Source organism: Prionailurus bengalensis, chromosome F2 (assembly GCF_016509475.1).
Source record: "Prionailurus bengalensis isolate Pbe53 chromosome F2, Fcat_Pben_1.1_paternal_pri, whole genome shotgun sequence".
Classification (NCBI taxonomy): domain Eukaryota; kingdom Metazoa; phylum Chordata; class Mammalia; order Carnivora; family Felidae; genus Prionailurus; species Prionailurus bengalensis.
Window position 1 is genome coordinate 13,950,536 of NC_057353.1, and position 20,159 is coordinate 13,970,694.

The 20,159-nt window shown below is 39.0% G+C and overlaps 1 protein-coding gene across 2 annotated transcripts; it reads right to left on the reverse strand.

The window, feature by feature from the left end:
• Nucleotides 1–621: 621 nt before the first annotated feature.
• On the reverse strand, nucleotides 622–19,945 carry TTPA (alpha tocopherol transfer protein). 2 transcript variants are annotated; one of them, XM_043601146.1, is made up of 5 exons: nucleotides 19,708–19,945; nucleotides 12,828–12,981; nucleotides 7,016–7,209; nucleotides 5,391–5,396; nucleotides 622–2,790 (listed from the first exon to the last, which is right to left on the reverse strand). In XM_043601146.1, the coding sequence occupies exons 1-5, from the start codon at nucleotides 19,909–19,911 to the stop codon at nucleotides 2,617–2,619; spliced, it is 732 nt and encodes a 243-aa protein (XP_043457081.1). In that variant the 5' UTR covers nucleotides 19,912–19,945; the 3' UTR covers nucleotides 622–2,616. The 2 variants fall into 2 exon arrangements, with proteins under 2 accessions (XP_043457081.1, XP_043457080.1); XM_043601145.1 differs by having other exon boundaries at nucleotides 5,391–5,501; nucleotides 19,708–19,939.
• Between the last annotated feature and the right edge of the window lie 214 nt (nucleotides 19,946–20,159).

A 20,159-nucleotide genomic window follows, 5' to 3' on the forward strand; every position in this document is an offset into this window, starting at 1 on the left:
AATCCTAATTTTATTACCATCATTTCTAGTTCTTCCTTTGTAACTCCTACTTCCTCCACAGCCTCTGTGATTGGCAAAATTCAACAAACATGTAAGGCCAGTAAGGAGGGTTTCAGACAACATCATGCTACTAGTGTGCTGAGTTTTGGGCTGGTTTGTATGTTTGACCTGTTCCGTGAGCTCTAGGCTTCATTCAGGTGAGTGGCAAAGAGAGTATGTGCTGTATGACTTCAGTGTTATTTCCGTAAGAAAAATATATAGTTTGACAAATAAAGTCATGATCCAGGCTAACAGCAGATTTGGTTTCAAAATTAAATTATCTGATTAAGTAGCACACTCTTTTTTCACTTAGAAGTTTTAACTTCTTTAAGTCTGCATGGCTTAGTTTCATGAAATTGGCTTGTGGTCCCTTTAAGCACAGCCAAAGGCATTAGAGAAAGATGATGCTGAGCTAAGCAGCGGGGAAAACCAGCCTGCAATGAAAACTGACAAAGGAAAACTAGCCTTTGGGTACTGGACAACCAGATTTGGTAAGTTTTTCCTAAGCTTACCTGTAAGGAAAAGTAATTTTTGAAAATGAATGCCTAATATTTATATTTAAAAATGAGAAAGAAACAGCTATAGCTTATGTAAAAGATCTTTATTATTTTTGAACAATATTAACACAAATTATTGTGCAGCTCAGTAACATGATGAGCACATGTTAGAGTTAACCTTGTAAAAGGCACTTCTGGTGCAATTACAGTAAAGTAATATACAGTAACTTAGTAATAGAGACAATTTGATAGTTATTTATCCTGCCACCTTATAAAATTGCCTGCTCATTTCGCCTTGTTCTTTTCATGTTCTTCAGTGAATTGCTGCATTTAAAAAAATATGTCACAGTACCATCATGAAATGCACTTCTACTGATTGACATATTTTAATTCTATTTACTGTTAATAACATCACCAGTGAATCACATTTAAACAACATTTTTAAATACTATCCTTTATTCACGTGCTAAAGTAATCATTCCTTCACAGAGTCATGAGTAAGTGTTTTAAGTATCCAAACGTAAATGAAGTGGAACTCGGAGATAAGCCTCCTTTATAGAAAAATAAAAGTTGGGTAAACCAGAGCTTTTTGTTGTTGTTATTGTTTATTGTTTTTCAATGATTTTATTCTGCTATTTTTAATCATACAATTTTGTGAATTATATAATTTGGAAGGAAGTCTTTACGATTTTTTTTTAGAAAACAGGCACAATCTAATTTTTTAATAAAAATTATAATGTAAAGTTAGCTTCCCAATGCTAAATCAAAATTTGTTCTCTAATGAACATTCACAGTTGCTCTCAATTTTTTCATAGACATATGTACAGAGAATTAAAATTATCAGCTCACCTGATTAGAATAATTTTCTTATAAAGAAAAATACCCTTCATATATCCTTTCACAAAGATACTATTGCATGATTAAAGTTGAACAAATGTGTAACAAATTTGCGCTGTTTTTTTCTTTTCAAACTTAAAATAAAATTTAAAAATTATGAAACACTGTCATAAATTGAAAGCTATATTGACACTGTATCTTTCTTAATAAATGAAATATTCTATGACATAAGCTATAATATAAACAGCACATTTTAACTACTGATTTTTTAAAGTAAATATGAATTATAGAATTTGTCTAGAATATTCTGATATATATTAAAAGTTAAATTATTTCATACATAATCTGAAAAGTTCCAGGTGTAACTGACAGTGATTTTTAAAATGTAAACATTTCCTTTCCTTTGTGTAGTTGTGTTATTGTTCAATTAAAAATAGAGTCCATGTATGACTACTAAGTATTATTCCATTTCTAAGTCTCTGTGTAGTCTTGATAAGATAACTAAAAACAGAAGTCAAAATTACGTTCTTGATTTGTTTGAAAATGCAGAACTAGTATTAAGAAGCCATCACCTATACCTAAAATATTTCCTAAATTATTTTTGATTATCAATTTTGTCAACATGAGTAATTTCAGAGACCTCTAGATGCTACATACAATAGTTTATGGTATCTAGACTCTTCAATCAAAATTTTCTATTGTGCAAATTATGCTGAAATAGAACCTCCCTGAGATAAACTGTCTTGCTGGCCCATAGAAATAACTCTGTAAAAGTGTATTCAGATTTTAATCTGAATTATAATCTAATCTGACACCCACCCATGATGGATGTTGATAGATTTTTATCATCAGATGATCTGCACTCATACTTCTTTTTCATGGACTATTTGTAGGACACTAATTCCTAAACCAATGTAGTCAAATAACTTGGTTAAAAGGAAACTTTTCAGAAATATACAAAGGTGAACATGAATAGCTACTTTAAGAGATAACTTCAAGTACAAAAACGAGGAATCTCTTCTATGCTTTCAAGAAGTACTAACATTTAACTACCTGAAAGATAAAATGCATTTAAAAAGCAGTTTTCCAAATCCCTATGTTGCTCATGTCAGAAGAGTTTTACATTTTAGAAGATCAATCAGGCAAGCATTAACTAGTTTAAAAAGATTATTTTTCTTTCATTCATGTAACCAGGTAGGATCTCACTCATGTATATTTAATATTCACATTAAATAACTTCTTCTCATTGATTGATCTGTGAAATGCTGCTGAGATAATTTTCAGACTTCATTATAAAATTTGTCCACTCCTGACAAATGTCCTCCATGGAGAATTCTGTACCACCATATTCCAGAGGGAGAATGTCTGGGAAATGCTGAAGTAAGCTTTGTTTGTAATTGTTCCCATGCATATGAATCTGAAATAGCCAAAATGTTTGAGAAGATATGTCCCAGCCTCTCAGTTTACTAGATGCATTTCTAATGTAAAATCAATACCATAAAATAAGGCACTCTAATGACTTTCAAGATAGGAGAGCATGAATAGACACTATGCCCTTTATTTCTCTACTTATGTAAGAATTTTACTTAAGTTTGTATTGTGTTGCTTATGAGTCTAATCATCTTACTGTTTTTTATACATGTTTGTATTCTGATAACTATGTAAGATTTATAAAAAGATCTTCTATCCTCTTTCAAAAATAGATTTTTAGGGGCACCTGGGTGGCTCAGTCGGTTAAGCATGTGACTCTTGATTTCGGCCCAGGTCATGATCTCACCATTCGTGAAATCCATGCTGTCAACAGAGAGCCTGCTTGGGATTCTCTCTCTTCCTCTCTCTTTGCCCCTCCATCCCCCCACCCCTTGAGTAAATAAACTTTAAAAAATAGATTTTTTTAAACTCTAAATAAAATTATTTTATACATTCTGTTCCCTAATGTACATGTGATTCAAAACATCTAATATCCTGAGACTCTTCTATAGATGATAAAAAAATGTGCTACTTGGTATCAGTTCATATGAAATAAAAGCATATATCTGCACACACAGCTATGTATGTGGGGAGTAATTTATGTGGTACAATTAATGGCTATTAAATTGGCTATTAAAGAATTAAGAGACAATTATGGTGGAGAACCTTAAATTTTCAAATACTTTAAACTATAAAAATTGATCATATAATGCCATGAAGTTAAAATAAAGACTTAGAACCTTTAGCACATGTTGCTAGAAACAAATAAGTACCCTTTTTCCATCTGCTAGGGTAAAATGTTCATCTGTGCATTAGAAGAATAAAACAAGTTCCTCAGGAACCTCAGAGCCCCAATTCTTGGCTTCTTCTGAAATGTTTAAAATATCATCAGCTCATTGAAAAGAAAATCTCCTATCTCCTCAGGAAGGGCCAAATAAGAACATTCATAGGGTATTGGCAAAAGGTTGAATGGGAGAAGGGCTGGACTGGGTCCCCACTTCTCTAATTGTGGCAAGTCCATTTCATGTCAATTAACTTTCACCGAAATGCTTCACCTCCTTCTCAATTTTTAATTTTTCTTTCTTTTTTGCTCATATTCTCCTATTTGTTAGGTTGAGTATTTTTGCTTTTATTTGTCCAGAATATACCCCAAAATAGAAATACTTATTTTTAGACATAGTAAACAGAAGGTGGTCAGCCATTAAGAAGCTACACTGAAGAGAGACAATAATGAACACCCCAAAACTGACTTTTCTAAAAATACTAGAATGAAAAGTGGCCATCTTCATAGGTGTGGTTCTTCTTGAAGACAGATAGAAATTCCTACTGAATAACCTCTACAGATTATCCTTTACAGATTAATGTAGAAGAGTGGTTGCCATTCTTGGGAACTCAGATTTTATTTTTGATACTTGAAAAACTCCTAAAAGACATTAGTCACCTCAGATAAGCCTCCACAGGATAGGTCAAAAAAGAAGACAAAAACAAAAACAATCAAATCGTTTTGCTTTAACTAACATGACATTAAGTCACATACCTTGGGTACTGTGATTTTCAGTCATGCATGTCTAATTTAAATACATTTATTTTTTATTTGCACACATAACACATTCATATGGCTAGAAATCAAAACAAGATAAAAGATACACAGTGAGATGCCCTGGTCCCTACTCACACCTCATCTGCCTCTGCTACCATTTAGGTAACCATTTAGGTTGCTTTCTTGTATATCCTTTTAATGCAGCTGTAACCAGAGATTCTGATTTCTCCCCTTTTTATTTATTTATTTTTTTTAATTTTTTTTTCAACGTTTATTTATTTTTGGGACAGAGAGAGACAGAGCATGAACGGGGGAGGGGCAGAGAGAGAGGGAGACACAGAATCGGAAACAGGCTCCAGGCTCTGAGCCGTCAGCCCAGAGCCTGACGCGGGGCTCGAACTCACGGACCGCGAGATCGTGACCTGGCTGAAGTCGGACGCTTAACCGACTGCGCCACCCAGGCGCCCCATGATTTCTCCCCTTTTTATACATAAGGTAGCATACTATAAAAGCTATCCTTCGTTTGCTTATTTCACTTTACAATACATCCTGCAAATTACATCATATTCTATTGAGTTGATGTGTCTGTTTATATAACCAGTTCCCCGATGATGAACACTTGGTGGTTTCCAATCTTTTGTTGCAGTGAATCCTCTCGTACATGTAATTTTGTTAATGTGTTGGTAGATCTGTGGGATAAAATCCCAGAAGTGCAAGGACTGTGATTTTGGTAACTATGACCACACTGCCCTCTAGAGGGAATATGCCGTTTTGCACTGCCACTAGCAATGAACGAGAGGCCCAGTTTCTCCAATCTCACTAGCTTGGTTTTTCAAAATCAAAAAGGAATCTTAATTTACAAAAGCAGTTGGTTTGTTAGACAAATACTTACAACACTGGGTTAATTGTGAGGAGGGGAGGGGAGATAATAATGCCATCCTTAAATAAAAAAAGGATTGGAATGTCTGCTACAGAAGAATAGTGACTTGAATATGTTTTTTACTCACCCGTTCCTTAATTTTTTCAGTCAGGAATGGTTTAATCATGGAAAAGACAGCATGAAAAATTATTGGCTCATTTATCAAATGGATACCACGAACTTTTAATGGAAAGGAATCCTTTTGAAAATAAAAAAATGTTAATAACAAAGCATAAATTAACATATATTCCTATCGAGCAGTCCATTCTTTGAACACTTGCTATACCTAGTGCATGCAGGACCTAAAGTGGGATTTTATTTTCAGAATTATGTATTGTATCAATACAATAGCCTCCCTTCCAGTTCACAGTCGCTAGAGTAAGGAAAATCTCTAAAAAAGATTTCACCTTACAGCTTAGACAAAGTATGTTAAGACCCATCTACATCTTTTGTAAGTAAGACACAGAAAATATCTTCCCTAATCACGTATACATGTTCTTTCAAGGAACCAATCAGTCATTTGGATATTTATAGTTAACCATCTTCTCCTAATTTTTATTTTGAGAAAATAATTAAAACTTCATAGAAGTTGAAAGAATAAACACACACTTTTAAACCTTTAACCCAGGTTAAGTCTTTCACATCAAAGTAACATAGGTTTATTTGGAAAGTTAAGGATAAATAAAAAACACTTCATCAATAGTTTTCCTACCCAAAATGTGTTGTTAATGTACTGATTTGTCTCCCCAAGTTTCTGTCATAAAAAAAATTTTTTTTCTTATGCATAGCTTTTAGAGATGTGTTATCAATTTGGAGCTTTTCCTTCCAGATTCTTTCTGTGAATAATTTTATTTTAAACATAATTGCCAATATGGTCTCTAAATAATTTGCACCCTGTTTTGTTTTATTGAGACAATACGATTTTTTTTACACATCATGAGTTTTAATATCATTGCAATAATCTATTAAATGGATGTACCATAATTTAAGTAACCATTTTCCTGTTACTGCACTAATAAGCTGTTTCTAATTTTCGTCTATAAAAATTGATGCCAAAGCAACTGTCTTCATTTACATAAGGCAAAAAGCACAACTCTTACATTCAGATGACCTGACCCGGAATTCTTGCTTCTCTACTGACATAATGTGTGTACTTGGGCATTGTGATCTCTCCGATACAGTTAATTAATCTGTAAAATGGGAAAATAATAGCCATAGGCTCGTTTGGCCATTAAATGGTAATGCACTTGAGACACTTAACAAAGTACCTGGCACATAGTATATACAAAGTCTTCACCGTATTTAAGATTATTCCTTGGCTAGGCCCCCGAAAGTAGTATTAGATGATGGCCATCTTAAAAATCTTTTAATTTCTGAAAGAACTGCATCAATTTATACCTACCAAGAATGTTACATTCTATTGTACCATTGCTATAAATATTGTTTTGAGTCAATCTTTTAATTTAGGAAGAAAAATTTAATAACAAAAAGAGAAAATTACCACATTGTTGTTTAAATGTATAAATCCTGTGGTTACTAATTTTGAACGTATTTTTGGTTTCTTGCAACGTTCTTTGTTTCATGAATTAATCGCCCTTTACTTCCTCTTAGCGTCATTGAGTTATGTGTATCACTTAAAAATTTTTATTTAATTTTCTGATAAATGCACCATCCCTTACAAATTTATCCCAAAGAGTTAAAATACACACTTACTGTAAGAACAGCAGCAATCTTCTTGGCTACCGATGGGGTAATTTGAAAAGCGTGAGAAAACTGCCAGCCTTCTAGATCAAAGACAGCTTTGATACCATTCCGTTGGGTTTCTACCTCCTCTACAATAAGCTCGGATGTGATTAGACTTACACGGAAAACATCATAAGCTGTGAAAACTTTTGGGTCCCATTGTGCTAAAAAAGAAAATTTTTAAATAGTATATCTCAGCATAGTGTAAAAACTCAGGAAGATTTACAAAGGGAAACCAATTCTTTCAAGACTTAAAAGATCAGTAGAAATAAAAACATGTACAATGATCATGGATTGAATAATAGATCAAATAGATCTAAAAACATGTTCCTGCTTTTCCCTCCACCCTCATATCCCTATAAAGAACAGATTTTAAAAGCATGGGGGAAAAGAGAATGCATGCAGGCTAGATTTGACTGCCAGATGAAACTACGCCCACCCCATGCAGGAGACAGCTGTGGCTGAAGATGAGAATGCCCCCAGGTATGCTCCAAGCTCAGAGGTATTGGAAATGAGAAAAGCTTTTGGGTGATAAAGCCTTGAAAGGAGTAACTAGGGCCCTGTAGTAACCAAAGAGGTTGCTAAGGGAAATGTGTGAACAGCAGATTGGCAGGCTGATGTCTCAGACACTCCTCAGTAGCAACAGCACATAGCCGTCATGTCTGAACAGGCCAGAACAGTAAGTGTGGGCTTTGGAAAAGAGACAGGGAAGCACTCCAGTAGCTGCCCACACCCAGGGGGAAACAACTAGAAGACTAACTGACATTCTAGTCTTCTCCCCTCCCCTACCATCCCTGGGCAGGCCAGGGCAAGGAGAAATGGCAGTAACAGACAGGTAAACAGGTGATCTTAAAAGAAGATACGCAGTCATTCAGTATTATAAGAATTTTTTTTTTTAATTTTTTTTTTTCAACGTTTATTTTTATTTTTGGGACAGAGAGAGACAGAGCATGAACGGGGGAGGGGCAGAGAGAGAGGGAGACACAGAATCCGAAACAGGCTCCAGGCTCTGAGCCATCAGCCCAGAGCCCGACGCGGGGCTCGAACTCACAGACCGCGAGATCGTGACCTGGCTGAAGTCGGACGCTTAACCGACTGCGCCACCCAGGCGCCCCAGTATTATAAGAATTTTTAAAAATATACACATTCAAGGAAGAAGGGAGTCACACTCAATAGATAAAGGCACTAAAATGCAAGAAAACAGTTAATAAAGCAAGAGACATTAAAAAGAAGCAAAATAGTTTGTGAGGGGAAAAAAAGAATAATGCAGGCTATTATAAGAACATGTTGTTACTTAAGTTTATTTATTCATTTTGAGAGAGAGAGAGAGCACAAGCAAGGAAGATGCAGAGAGAAGGAGAGAGAGAGAATCCCAAGCAGGCTCTGCACTGTCAGTGCAGAGCCAGATGTGTGGCTCAAACCCAGAAACCGTGAGGTTGTGACCTGAGCCAACACCAAGAGTCAGATGCTTAGCTGATTGAGCCATCCAGGCGCCCCAGGACAGAATATTATCTGAAAGAATCAGCTGAGATCTTGGAAATAAAAAGATGGCAATTCAAGCAAATCTCAGCTGAAGGGGCAAATGGCAGAAAAGACAAAGCCAACGAGTGGATAATGGTTTGGAATACCAAGCTGAGGAATTCTCTGAAAAGAGCCAAGAATTGATATGTATGTATCAAAAGACTCATGCAGCTGGTGACAGGCAGCTAGCAGAAGTTTCAACATCCAACTAATTAGAGTTCTGGAAGGTAATAATGCAGAGAATGGGGAATAGAGGAAAGGGGAGTAACAGTAGAGAAAAATGTTCCAACGTGGAAAAAGATGTAAATCTTCATATTGAAGGTTCCATGGAGTGTCTAACAAAACAAATTAAAAAGAGGGGGGGAAGATTCATGAGTAAGTAACGGCAAAGTTTCAAAGCACCAGTTTCTGGCTTGGACAGCTGGGTAGAATGGTGGTACCATTTACTGAGATAGAAAACAGTGGAAGAGAAATGTTTGGGGAGGAAAAGATCATACATACTTTTGGACATGTAAAAATGGTGACTGAGAGACATCTAACTGGATACAGATGGAACAAGGAGCTGGTTGTATGGGTCCCTGGGGACAGGAGATATGGGGGTGAGACAGCACAATAGGGATTGTCTTAGGTCTATGCAGAAAGTAGCATCAGAACAGGAGGTTGAGGCCAATACCCTAAGGAATTTCAGAATTTAAAGGGTCATAGAATAGGTGGTGCCAGCAAAGGAGACTAAGAAGGAGATAAGCCAGGAAAACATCAGGAGAATGTGGCATCAGAAAAGCCAGGGAAAGAGGATATCTCCAGTAAGAGGAAGTGGTTTGCTGTGTTGAGAGATCAAGTCAAACAGAACCGAACATGTCCATTAGATTTGGTGAAAAGAAGGCCACTGATGATTTGTTAAGGTCATTTCAGCACAGAGGTGGAAGTGAAATTAGGCCAGGGTGGCTTGAGAGCAATTGTGAAAAACTGAGAAAATACAGATGGTGAACATCACTAATTTAAGATGTTTGGCCAAGAATGAGGAGTGGGGAGATAGCTGGAGCGGAGGCTGGAGGGTCTGGTGGGATTGAGGAGGAGTTTTCACTTTGTTTTGGATGGCTGACCCTTAACAGATTTAAATATTGATGGGAAGTGTCTATTAGCAAAAAAAAATTCAAAGATATATGGAGAAGAGACCATCAGAAGTATTCCCAGGTAGGCACAATAGGATTGCCCCTTGCTTTTTAAGAGCCTCAGCTGCCTGGTAAGAATTTGAATAATCAATTCATGGATAACCCAGCTCAAATATAATATACTACTTCAGACATTGGCAGAAAGCTACCATGGTGAAAACTAGGAGCAGAATGATTGAAAGTCTGCAGTTAAGAAAATAGTAGCTGACCTAAATTTCTGAGCTCACCAACATAGTTGTCTAGACCTGTGCTGTCCAATATGGTAGCCATTAGCCACGTGTGGCTATTTAAACCTAAATTAATTACCATTGGGTAAAATTAAAACCTCAGTTTCTTAGTTGCAAAAGCCACATTCAAGTGCTCAGTAGTCACATGTGGCTAGTGGCTATTGCAGAACAATTTCATCATTATAGAAAATTCCACTGGATAGCACTGGTCTAGGCTCGAAGCTTCTTTGAGGCAAAAGAAAAACATGCCTTAGATTTCTAATTCCTTTTTCAGCATCTATCTAACATTTATCGAGTGCTTCTTATATGTCAGGTAACGTTCTAATTATATTTCGTATATATTGTGAGATTTAACGCTCACAGCAACCCTGTGAGATGGGTTTTTACTATGCCCGTTTGACAGATGAGAAAATGGGATTACAGGTACGACTTCCCATGTAGCTAGAAAGTAGCAGAGCTGGAGTTCCAACCTGGTCAATGTGCTGTAGAACTTGTATTCCTAAGAACTACGCCACGGTCAAAGTTAACGGTCACTGCTAATTGTATTTTTGCTGCTGCGGTATAGTAGTGGGTCCCAAAAGCATAAAATGATATGCTCTGGCTTGCGAGCTAATAATGGCAAAAACTGAGTTTCACCTTGTATTGCCCTGACAGGATGGCGAAAAGGCTCTGTACATTTTGTCACTGCGTTTACTGCAGACATGATACCTAGGGAAAGGGGGTGATGCTAATGTCCCAAACCCTCTACCACAGATTTCCTTCAGTTCCTCCCATTAATTCAGTTAAGTTGAGGAAATTCATAAATCTTTATTCTATCCTTTCATTTTACTCCTAAACCTCTCCTGATGCTCCTTTTCACCCTAGAATAATGTCTTATTCTACATAACACACAGGAAATTTGCTACATGCCTTGCTGCCCTGACCATCACTGACCTACATGTTTTCTTGACTTTAAAATCTCTTTTAGTTAAACAGTATACTTAACCATTAATGTACTACAAGAAACCCTCCCTAAGCAATAGAAGACTATTGATTCACTGTTAAGGTATATATGTATGTATGTATTTATAAAGGCTTTATTTTTAATTTTTTAAAGTTTATTTATTTTGAGAGCAAGAGAAAGAGAGAGTGTGTGTGTTTGAGTAGGGGAGGGGCAGAGAGAGAGAGAGAGAGGGAGAGAAAGAATCCCAAGCAGGTTCTAAGCCGTGAGTGCAAAATCAGGACTCAACCGACTGAGCCACCCAGGCGCCCCTAAAGATTTTATTTTTAAGTAATCTCTGCACCCAGTGTGGGGCTCAAACTTACAACCCCGAGACCAAGAGTCACTGGCTCCACTGACTGAGCCAGCCAGGTGCCCCCAGTGTTAAGGTACTTATGATCAAAGTAGTACATTTGCTTTTTACTTTCAAGGTGTCATTTGTACTTCTTAACTTGCTGCCCCCAGGCAATTTATGAACAAACCCAAAAAACAAAAAAAAAAATACAAAAAACAAAAAACAAAAAACAAACTCCAGCCAGGCAGTATAGTCAGGACACTTGCAGAAAGAATCCCCTGCAGGTTTCAGCTTTATATTCCTGGGACCTCCAACTAGCATTGCAGATAAAATATAAGCCTCCCTGTCAAAACTGGAATTCAGATGATCAGGATGTAATTTTTAACGTAAGTGTGCCCCATGCATACTAAAAACTTATTTGCTGTTTATCTGAAATTCAAATGCGAACTGGACACACCATATTTTCATAAAATGTATGTTTACTTGCTATACAAAACAAGGATACTATCTTAACTCTGGCAACGCTACCCCTAAATAACTTGGGGAACGTCCTTCATCTTCCTAGAACACTGGCGGGGCGACAAGAAGACAGGACATTGTGATGTCTGCTTTATAGACAACAGCTTCACGATTGACCCAGGTGTACTCAATACGTAAGCTGGAGTGAAAACCGGAATCCTCCCACCCCATCTTCTGATACCCTAAAGAATTGAATGCAGTGTCTTCTTGCAAGATCATAAACAGTTGACTTACAGGTAACAGCTGAGTTACCTATAATCAGGCAGAAAAAGCAAATCTGTAGATATTTTAAAGTTCCCTAGAATATTTTCAGATGCAACAGTTTTTGTAAGATTATAATTCATGAGATCCTCCTCATGAAATATGCGTTATCTTTGTCCTTCCCACTGGGCCAAGGGACGATGCCGGGGGCCATGTGAGTCCTCCGTTACGCACCATTTTTAGCCACACAAAGGTCAAAGGAAGGGGCAGTCACCAACCTACGGAAAGGACCAGGAAGGCCTGATGTGAAAAGGGGGAAGATGTGACGAGAGGGCCATGTGGAATAAATACACTGTCTTCCGACTACCCGGGAATGCTCCTTTCTCATCCCAGAGAGTGGGCCCCTGCCTCCCCAGCCCTGGGGGGTTAACCCACTAGCCATTCACTCACTCCAGAAGTATTTAAGTATTAGGCCCTCGTTTCAGTGTTTGGGACACACTGAACAGACAAAATCCATGCTCTCATGTGGCATTATTACAGTTCAGAATTCTTATTTGGATTTCCTACTGAGTACTTTTTAAAGCCTTTACCTTGATGTTTTCACCTTTTTTCCTTATTTCTCTACTCTGTTTGCTTTCTCTCTTATTTTATACAGTTGACTGTGTGGAAGAATGGAAGTAAGATTTTCGTTGGTTTTTAATTTTCTCACAATTGCCAGTTTTATTATATTTGAGGGACATTAGAATCTTAATTAAACCTAAGTGAAAACCTAAAAAGCTGAATTCTTAAATATGGACTCATTAAAGCTTTCAATAGGGCAGTCAAGAAAAAAAAAAGAAAAAGAGAAAAAGTACTACGTGTGACTTACCGATTCTGTAAATAAGAACTTTGCTGCCAGTGGGATCTCTGGCTCTCAGAACTCCAAGGTAACCGGCCTTCAGAAGGCCAAGGATACTTCTAGGGCGTAGATCGGCACTTATTTCTGGACATTCTGCCCTCCACTTATAATAGTTTTTCAGCAACTGAAAAATAAAATAAAAATTGTCTACAGATAACATACCTGGTAAGCACTTCGTAAAAATGGTAGCAAAGCCTTGGCATTATGTGTGGCCCCTTCCATCCATTATGTCAGGATTGTAATCTGCCGTATTTTTTTTTCTAGCTGTAAAAATTAAAGTTCTCTTCATCAAGGATCTCAGGTGATAAGACTTCACCACAAATTCAGAGTTGAGTGATTTTCATTTGTCTCCTATGGCCAGTAGTCTCCAAAACCAGCTGCAAATACCCACCCCTCCTGGTACACATGCGCCATTCGTCCCATCAAAGGTGGGATCCATTTGATTCCTCCTCCTCCTCCTCCCTGAATCTGGGCTGGTCTTACATCTTGCTTTGGCAGAAGTGACACTGTGCTAGTTTAGGAAATCTGGGACTTTCTGTGTTTGCTTTTTGGGATCAAGATATCACATAAGAATAAGATTACTAAGGGGAGCCTGGGTGACTCAGTCCATTAAAGATCTGACTTCAGCTCAGGTCACAATCTCACGGCTTGGCTAATGAGTTTGAGCCCTGAGTTGGGCTCTGTGCTGACGGCTCAGAGCCTGGAGCCTGCTTCGGATTCTATGTCTCCCTCTCTCTCTGCCCCTCCCATGCTCACACTCTGTCTCTGTCCCTCTCAAAAATGAATAAACATTAAAAATTAAAAAAAAAAAAGACTAAGATTGCCAAATGGTAAGTCTAGGTGGAGAGAGACACTGGATGACCAGAGCCATTCTCAGTCTGATCTCAGCCAAGTTCCCATCTGATGCAATGTGGAGCGGAGATGAGCCCCACGCAGCCCTGCCCAAATTAGAGAATCACAGACAAATAAATAGTTGTGGTTTGAGCCACTAAATTTGGGGGTGATTTGTTACTCAGCGATAGATAACTGAAACATCCACGTTTAGTCCTTTCTGAAACAAGGAAGAAGAGAAACCAAACAAATTCGCTCCACAAGTATTTTGGGAGCATCTACAATGTTCCACACACTGTGTAGGGGCTTGAGTTACAACAATGAGCAGAGTAAAATGCTTGCATTCCTTGGAGCTAACCTGTCAGTAACCACTGCATCATACAAGCCATGTTTTGTAGTGAAAAGTTAAATTCCCAGGCTGCTGCTTCAGAGAAATCTTAACTCTACCATTCGTTATCTGTGTGATCTTGGGTAAATATTTAACTCCCTTGAGTCTTGTTTTCTCTATATCTTCCCGGTAGGGTTAAATCATACACGGGCATAATGAGTGGTGGTTACCACTGCTGTTGTGATAATTGGGAGTTATTTGGATTTATATGGCTCATCCAAGTATCTTAGTGCAGGTTTATATTAAAGGTAACTAGGATTTTTTGTTTTCATTTTCTTTTCCTTCAAAAACATGGGCTAAATCAAAGATACAAAGGAACATCTCTATACCACTACTATTCTTTCTACTAATAGAAAAACGACAAAAATCAATGTTTAAAATTTTTTTAATGTTTATTTATTTTTGAGAGAGAGACACAGCATGAGCGGGGAAGGGGCAGACAGAGAGGGAGGCCCAGAATCCAAAACAGGCTCCAGGCTCTGAGCTGTCAGCAGAGTCAGACGCAGGGCTCGAACTCACAGGGCGAGCCGTGAGATTATGACCTGACCCAAAGTCAGATCTTTAATGGACTGAGCCGCCCAGGTGCCCCCAAAATCAATGTTTTAATTGAGATTTGCGTTCAGGGTGGAACAGGATGCCTGGATGGTACGTCGTGGCAAAGTGTGAAGGAATCCTGTTTTAAAAGAACCACCAGTAATGGTTACTCTGCATTTACAAGTAAAACAGATATTGCCAGTGCCTTGTGGAGAATCCTAAAATCAAATTATGCATGTAAAATTTGTGATTTTAAAATTTTCCTCGTCACGATTTTCCGTGTTCTCAATTTTTGTAAAATGCCAACATGTTTGTTTTGCGTCTGAAGAGGTCTGCTAGCAATGGGGAACTGAGGTTCAGATGAAAGGAAGGGACGGATCCCATTGTCATTGGAATAAACATGACAGGTGTGATCACAAAGTTGTTATGCTCTGGATGAGAAACTACAAATACAAATTCAAACACCAAGCAGAAGGGGGAATTCCAACCCTTGGACAATGTAAGTGACTGGAAAAGGCTGAAGAACTAGAAAAGCTGGTCAGACCGTATACAGGAGAAGCGATACCGTGATGCACAGAAGGGAGGGAGAAGTTACGTGTGCCAGCTGCCCCTCTCTCCTTTCTCTCTCGCACGGATATTGTCTTTCCAACTTTCTCTATTTCTGTTTTTCTCCCTCTCATTTCTTCATTTGATAAACTTTTCCAAATTGTTTTAAAAAAAGAGAGTTGCTACAAGTTAAATGAAACTGAGAGGTAAGAACGAAAAAAGTCCATAAATCTGCCAACAACGAAATACTTGGTGACCTAAATAGCAGCTACCAAAAGCAGAAAGAACAAAAGGTACATTGTAGATTCTGATATATTCATTCTACTCTATGAGTTTCTCTTCCTCCTCCTGTCTGAGAGGGCATCAGAACAAAGGTTAAAGGCATGTTACAATGCTCATTACTTCGATGGTCCCTCAGATATACAAATAGTCCTTTTAATACTGATTCAAGGAAAACGCTAGACGCAGCATACCAGCACCTATATAAAAAGAATGATCTGAATTTACCATGGAGCCATAGAAGTTGTAGGCTCATTAAAAGGGATCTGTTAGGTAACGGAGGCAGGGTCTTCGGCTGATTGATCTCCGCAGAGTGCTGGGCACCAGGGAGATAGGTACATGTGTTGAATGAAAGAATAAATGAATGCATGAGTAAGCCAGCTGAATTCACAAACCTGAGAAACTGGCTTTTGTAAAGATGTGCAAATCACTCTTATGCTTGGACATTCAGCTTTTGCAAATTGAAATATCTAAACTCGGATCTTTGATGATTACTTTTCCATTGATAAATCAATTCAAAACCCCGGCTGACATATAAATAAGTTATATAAATGACGTAAACAGCTACTGAGCAATTCTCAAACAAATCATCAAAAGTCCACAACAACAGAAAACTGGAAGCAGGTCAATATTCATTACTGGAAGGCAACTCTTTTGTACCACAATTAAGAATCATTAAATAAATAAAAGCTATGGTTTACTTTAACTATGCGTTGTAATCGAGTATGTTTCTTCTTACATTTTTCACGTACTTTCAAACAAAATAAGGACTATGTGCAGCTTTTATAGGGGTCAATGGCATCATTTCAATTCCTTCTCACAACCATCCTGAGAGGTAACTACTGTTACCCAATTTTTTGGAGAAGAAAACACCAAAGAAGCTACATTTACAAAAGAAGCTACATTGAAAGGGAAATTAGCAGGGAGAGTCAATGGATTTTGAAAGCTGCAAAGACTTTGGGAAAACCATAAAAATATTTAAAAGATAAAAAAAAACTTGCCACACGGAGCAAAAATATAAGGAACTGAACTAGTCACTTGTAAAAGACAGGAATTCACAAGAATATGTGGGACAGGCAAAGGATAACAGTTGGCTGTTTTAAGTTCATTGTTTTAAACAGAAGGGTCAAGTGTAGTGTGCTTGAGAGCATAGGCTCTGCAAACATCAAGCCAAGTTCAGATCCCTGCTCTACCACTTAATAAATGACTTCGGACTAGTTACTCTCTGCATCTCAGTTTCTTCCAAAATAAGTGAATAATGACATAATCCGCACAAACACTATTTACCAAAATACCTGGTACTCCATAAGCTATTAGAATCATAAAAACCTCATTAATTCATTATAACTTGAAACATAAAAACTAGAATAATGAGAAGTTTCAATGTAACTGAGGGGCTTATCAAGCTTTCTTCATATGCTAAAACTTTGGGATTTTTATATTATAAATAAGGGACTTTGAGTTGAATTAGCTGCTTTTATGGTGGAAAATGAAAAAAAAATAGTTTCACACTCTAAGCCTTTCCCTTTCCTTTCCAGTTGGCAGAAAAGTGAGGCAAAACGTTCACAGACACTTGATCCCTATCCAATGGATTTAGACAGTCTTGCCGGCCAATTCCTCAAGGATATGGTGCAATGAAAACAATTCAGGAAAATAAAGAATACAGGAAATAATATATATAGCAGAGGCTGGGAGTAAATTTTATTTCTTCTTTTGTTTAGACATTACTTTTATTTATTTATTATTTTTTAAGGTTTATTCATTTTTTGAGAGACAGAGACTGAGCGTGAGCCGGGGAGGGGCAGAGAGAGAGGGAGACACAGAATCCAAAGCAGGTTCCAGGCTCTGAGCTGTCAGCACAGACCCCGAGGCGGGGCTCAAACTCACAAACTGTGAGATCATGACCTGAGCCAAAGTCAGACGCTTAACAGACTGAGCCACCCAGGCGCCCCTAGACATTACTGTTAAAAAGCAGCTAAAATGAAATCGGTAAATCATTCACTTTTTTATTATTAGTTACCTCTACACATTTATATGTTTATGCCTCATTTGAACTGTACTCTTCATAGGACCTAAGGTTGTGTTTGTATTTAGTAGTTGCTGCATTTAGTTTATTGCTCATGATGTTGGAATACCTGGGTAGACATCTGACAAAACAAAATTAAAGTCAGGTTCTTATTTCATTCCTAACATCAAAATAAATCTCAGTAGATTAGCAACTCCAACATTAAAAAGAGAAGTCATAAATTACTATAGAAAATTTTGGAGAGGAGAAGAGCTTATAAGACCCAGAAGCAATCAAAGAACAATCTAACTGATATGTTTGATTACATAGAAATGTTTAAACTCTGCCGAGAAAAAAAAAAAATAGTACAAGCAATGTCAAAAGACAACAAACTAGGAGAAAGGCTTATTTTCTTTAAACATACAGATATTTTATGAATAAAAAATTATATGTATATTTTATGTGAACAAAATGGAAGAGAATTAACAAATGGTAAAAACAGGCAGTTAACTGGAAAATAATTAAAAAATTTTAAGTATACGAAACATGATTAACCTCACTTATAATTTAAAAAATGCATATTACAGTGAGAAACAATTTTTCACCAAGCAGGTTGACACACATCATAATGTTTGATAGTACAGGGTGGGTGATAATAGGAAGAAAAAGTCACCATTCTGTAGCATAAAAGTGATAAAGTTAGTGCAAACACTTTGAAGGACAGTTGTTGCATTCATCAACATTGAAAATACACCTCTTCAGCAACTGTACAGGCTGAACTTACCTTATAAGGATATATTCCTGTTTTTGCACAAAGACAAATGTGTAAAGACATACTACAAAGTCCACTTGGTGATGGAAGAAACCCCGTGTCTCTTATCTACTGCATTTTGTACACCGCCAGGCTAATTGCAGTTCAAAAAATAATCGTTGAAGGAATGAACAGCATGCATTGATGGCATTGCTGCTGGCTCATGACAACTCCTATGTCCAGTAACAGGGGACTGTTAATAAATGTTAATATCATTAATTCATACAATGGAATTGCACACAGCTCCCCAAAAGAATACAATGTATGCACACATGCTGAAATAGGCTGATCTCTATGAGAAGTTATGTAAACAAATAAAATAAAATAAAATAAAGGCCAAACGTAAAACACATACCTATGCCGCGCGCTCAGACTATACCCAGAAGGAGAAACATGTAACAGTAACTGCTTCTGGGTAACCGACCAATGAAATGAAGGTTTTGGGTGGGGAAGTTTGTTCCTTTAGAAAGTTACTTTTAGAAATTTACTTTGCACTCCTTGCTACTTACGGATTTTTTAAATCCCCCATGCTCTTTACTTTTTCGGTTAAAAATTAGTTAACAACAACAACAAAAACTCATACCGAGACATGTTTACGATTCTGTACTATAATACGTCCCCTGCGGCCCACCTCGCAACACGACATTGAGCAAGCCAGTTGGCAAAAGGGCGAGATCAGGTTCAATCGCTGGGTGCTCACTCTTAGGTCAGGCTCTCTGCCAGATTGGCTAACGTTCAATTCTCGAAATCAGTGGGCTAGGCTTTCTCACCATTATTTAACAGGAAAGGATGCTGAGCCCAAAGTGACAGAACTCAAGGTTACATCTGTCTTTTCGATTCCTGTCTTCGCACCACCCCTTCTCTCAACCATCTGTAGCAAACCTGGAAACACAGAAGAGCCAGCTCGTCCCATACCTTTCCACTCAAAACATACCGCACGGCTTTACCGTCCTGCAAAGTATGATCAGGAATGGCACTCTTTCGCTAGAATTTGGCCTCAGACCTTCAGTTTTACTGGCAACTCCATACTCCCGGCCACACGTGCAGTGGTCTGCTAAGATGTGATAAATCCAGGCTTCCTCCTTGTCAGCTGTTACTTTGGTTCCTATCACCGGCTTTGCGCCAGGGAGAGGAAAGGCATTCGCCCCGAACTTCATGGGTTCGGGAGGCTCATGTAGAGCAGAGCTCCAGTGGTTGGAGGTCAAACGGGCCATCACCCCAGAGCGCTCCAGCTTTTTCTAGGTTTTCCGTTTCCAAGACCCTGAGAAACTGGCAGGACCCGCGCGGGATTTCTCAGAGCACCTGCAGCCACCGCGCCCGCCGCCCGGTGCGCGTCTGGGGCGCCTTCCCGCCAAGGTTCTGCAGGCGACTCGAGCTTTCGCGGGGGTCTGGGCCGAGCCGCGGCGGGCCCCCAGCCCTGCCCGCGGAGGGGAACGCAGCCGGGAGGCACGCTTACCCGCCAGGCCAGGTCGAGGTCGAAGTCCCGGGCGCGCAGGAACCGCAGCAGGAAGGAATCGGTGAGGGGCAGCGGCGTCGGCGGAGCGCCGGCCGCCCGGGCCTGGCGCCGCAGCTCGGCCAGGGCGGGTTGCAACAGCGGGGACTGGTCCGGCAGCGCGCTGAGCTGCAGCCCCCGCTCCGGCCCCGGCCGCGTCTCTGCCATGCCCGCCCCGCCGTTTCGGCCGCCCGGGGCCGGGTGGCCGGGAAAAGCGCGGGCGCCGCGCCACCCTCCGGCCCCTCCCCCGGTGACGGCGGGCCGCGCACCCCCACCCGCCCGCCCCGCGGGGCCGCGACCGGCCTCGCCGGCCGCGAGGGTGTGCGCCAGCTCCCGGAGCCGCGTGGTGTCCCCCACGGTGCTGCTCCTTCTGGAAACCCGAGCCGTTCTTTCTTCAGCGAGGGAAGGCGTGGTGT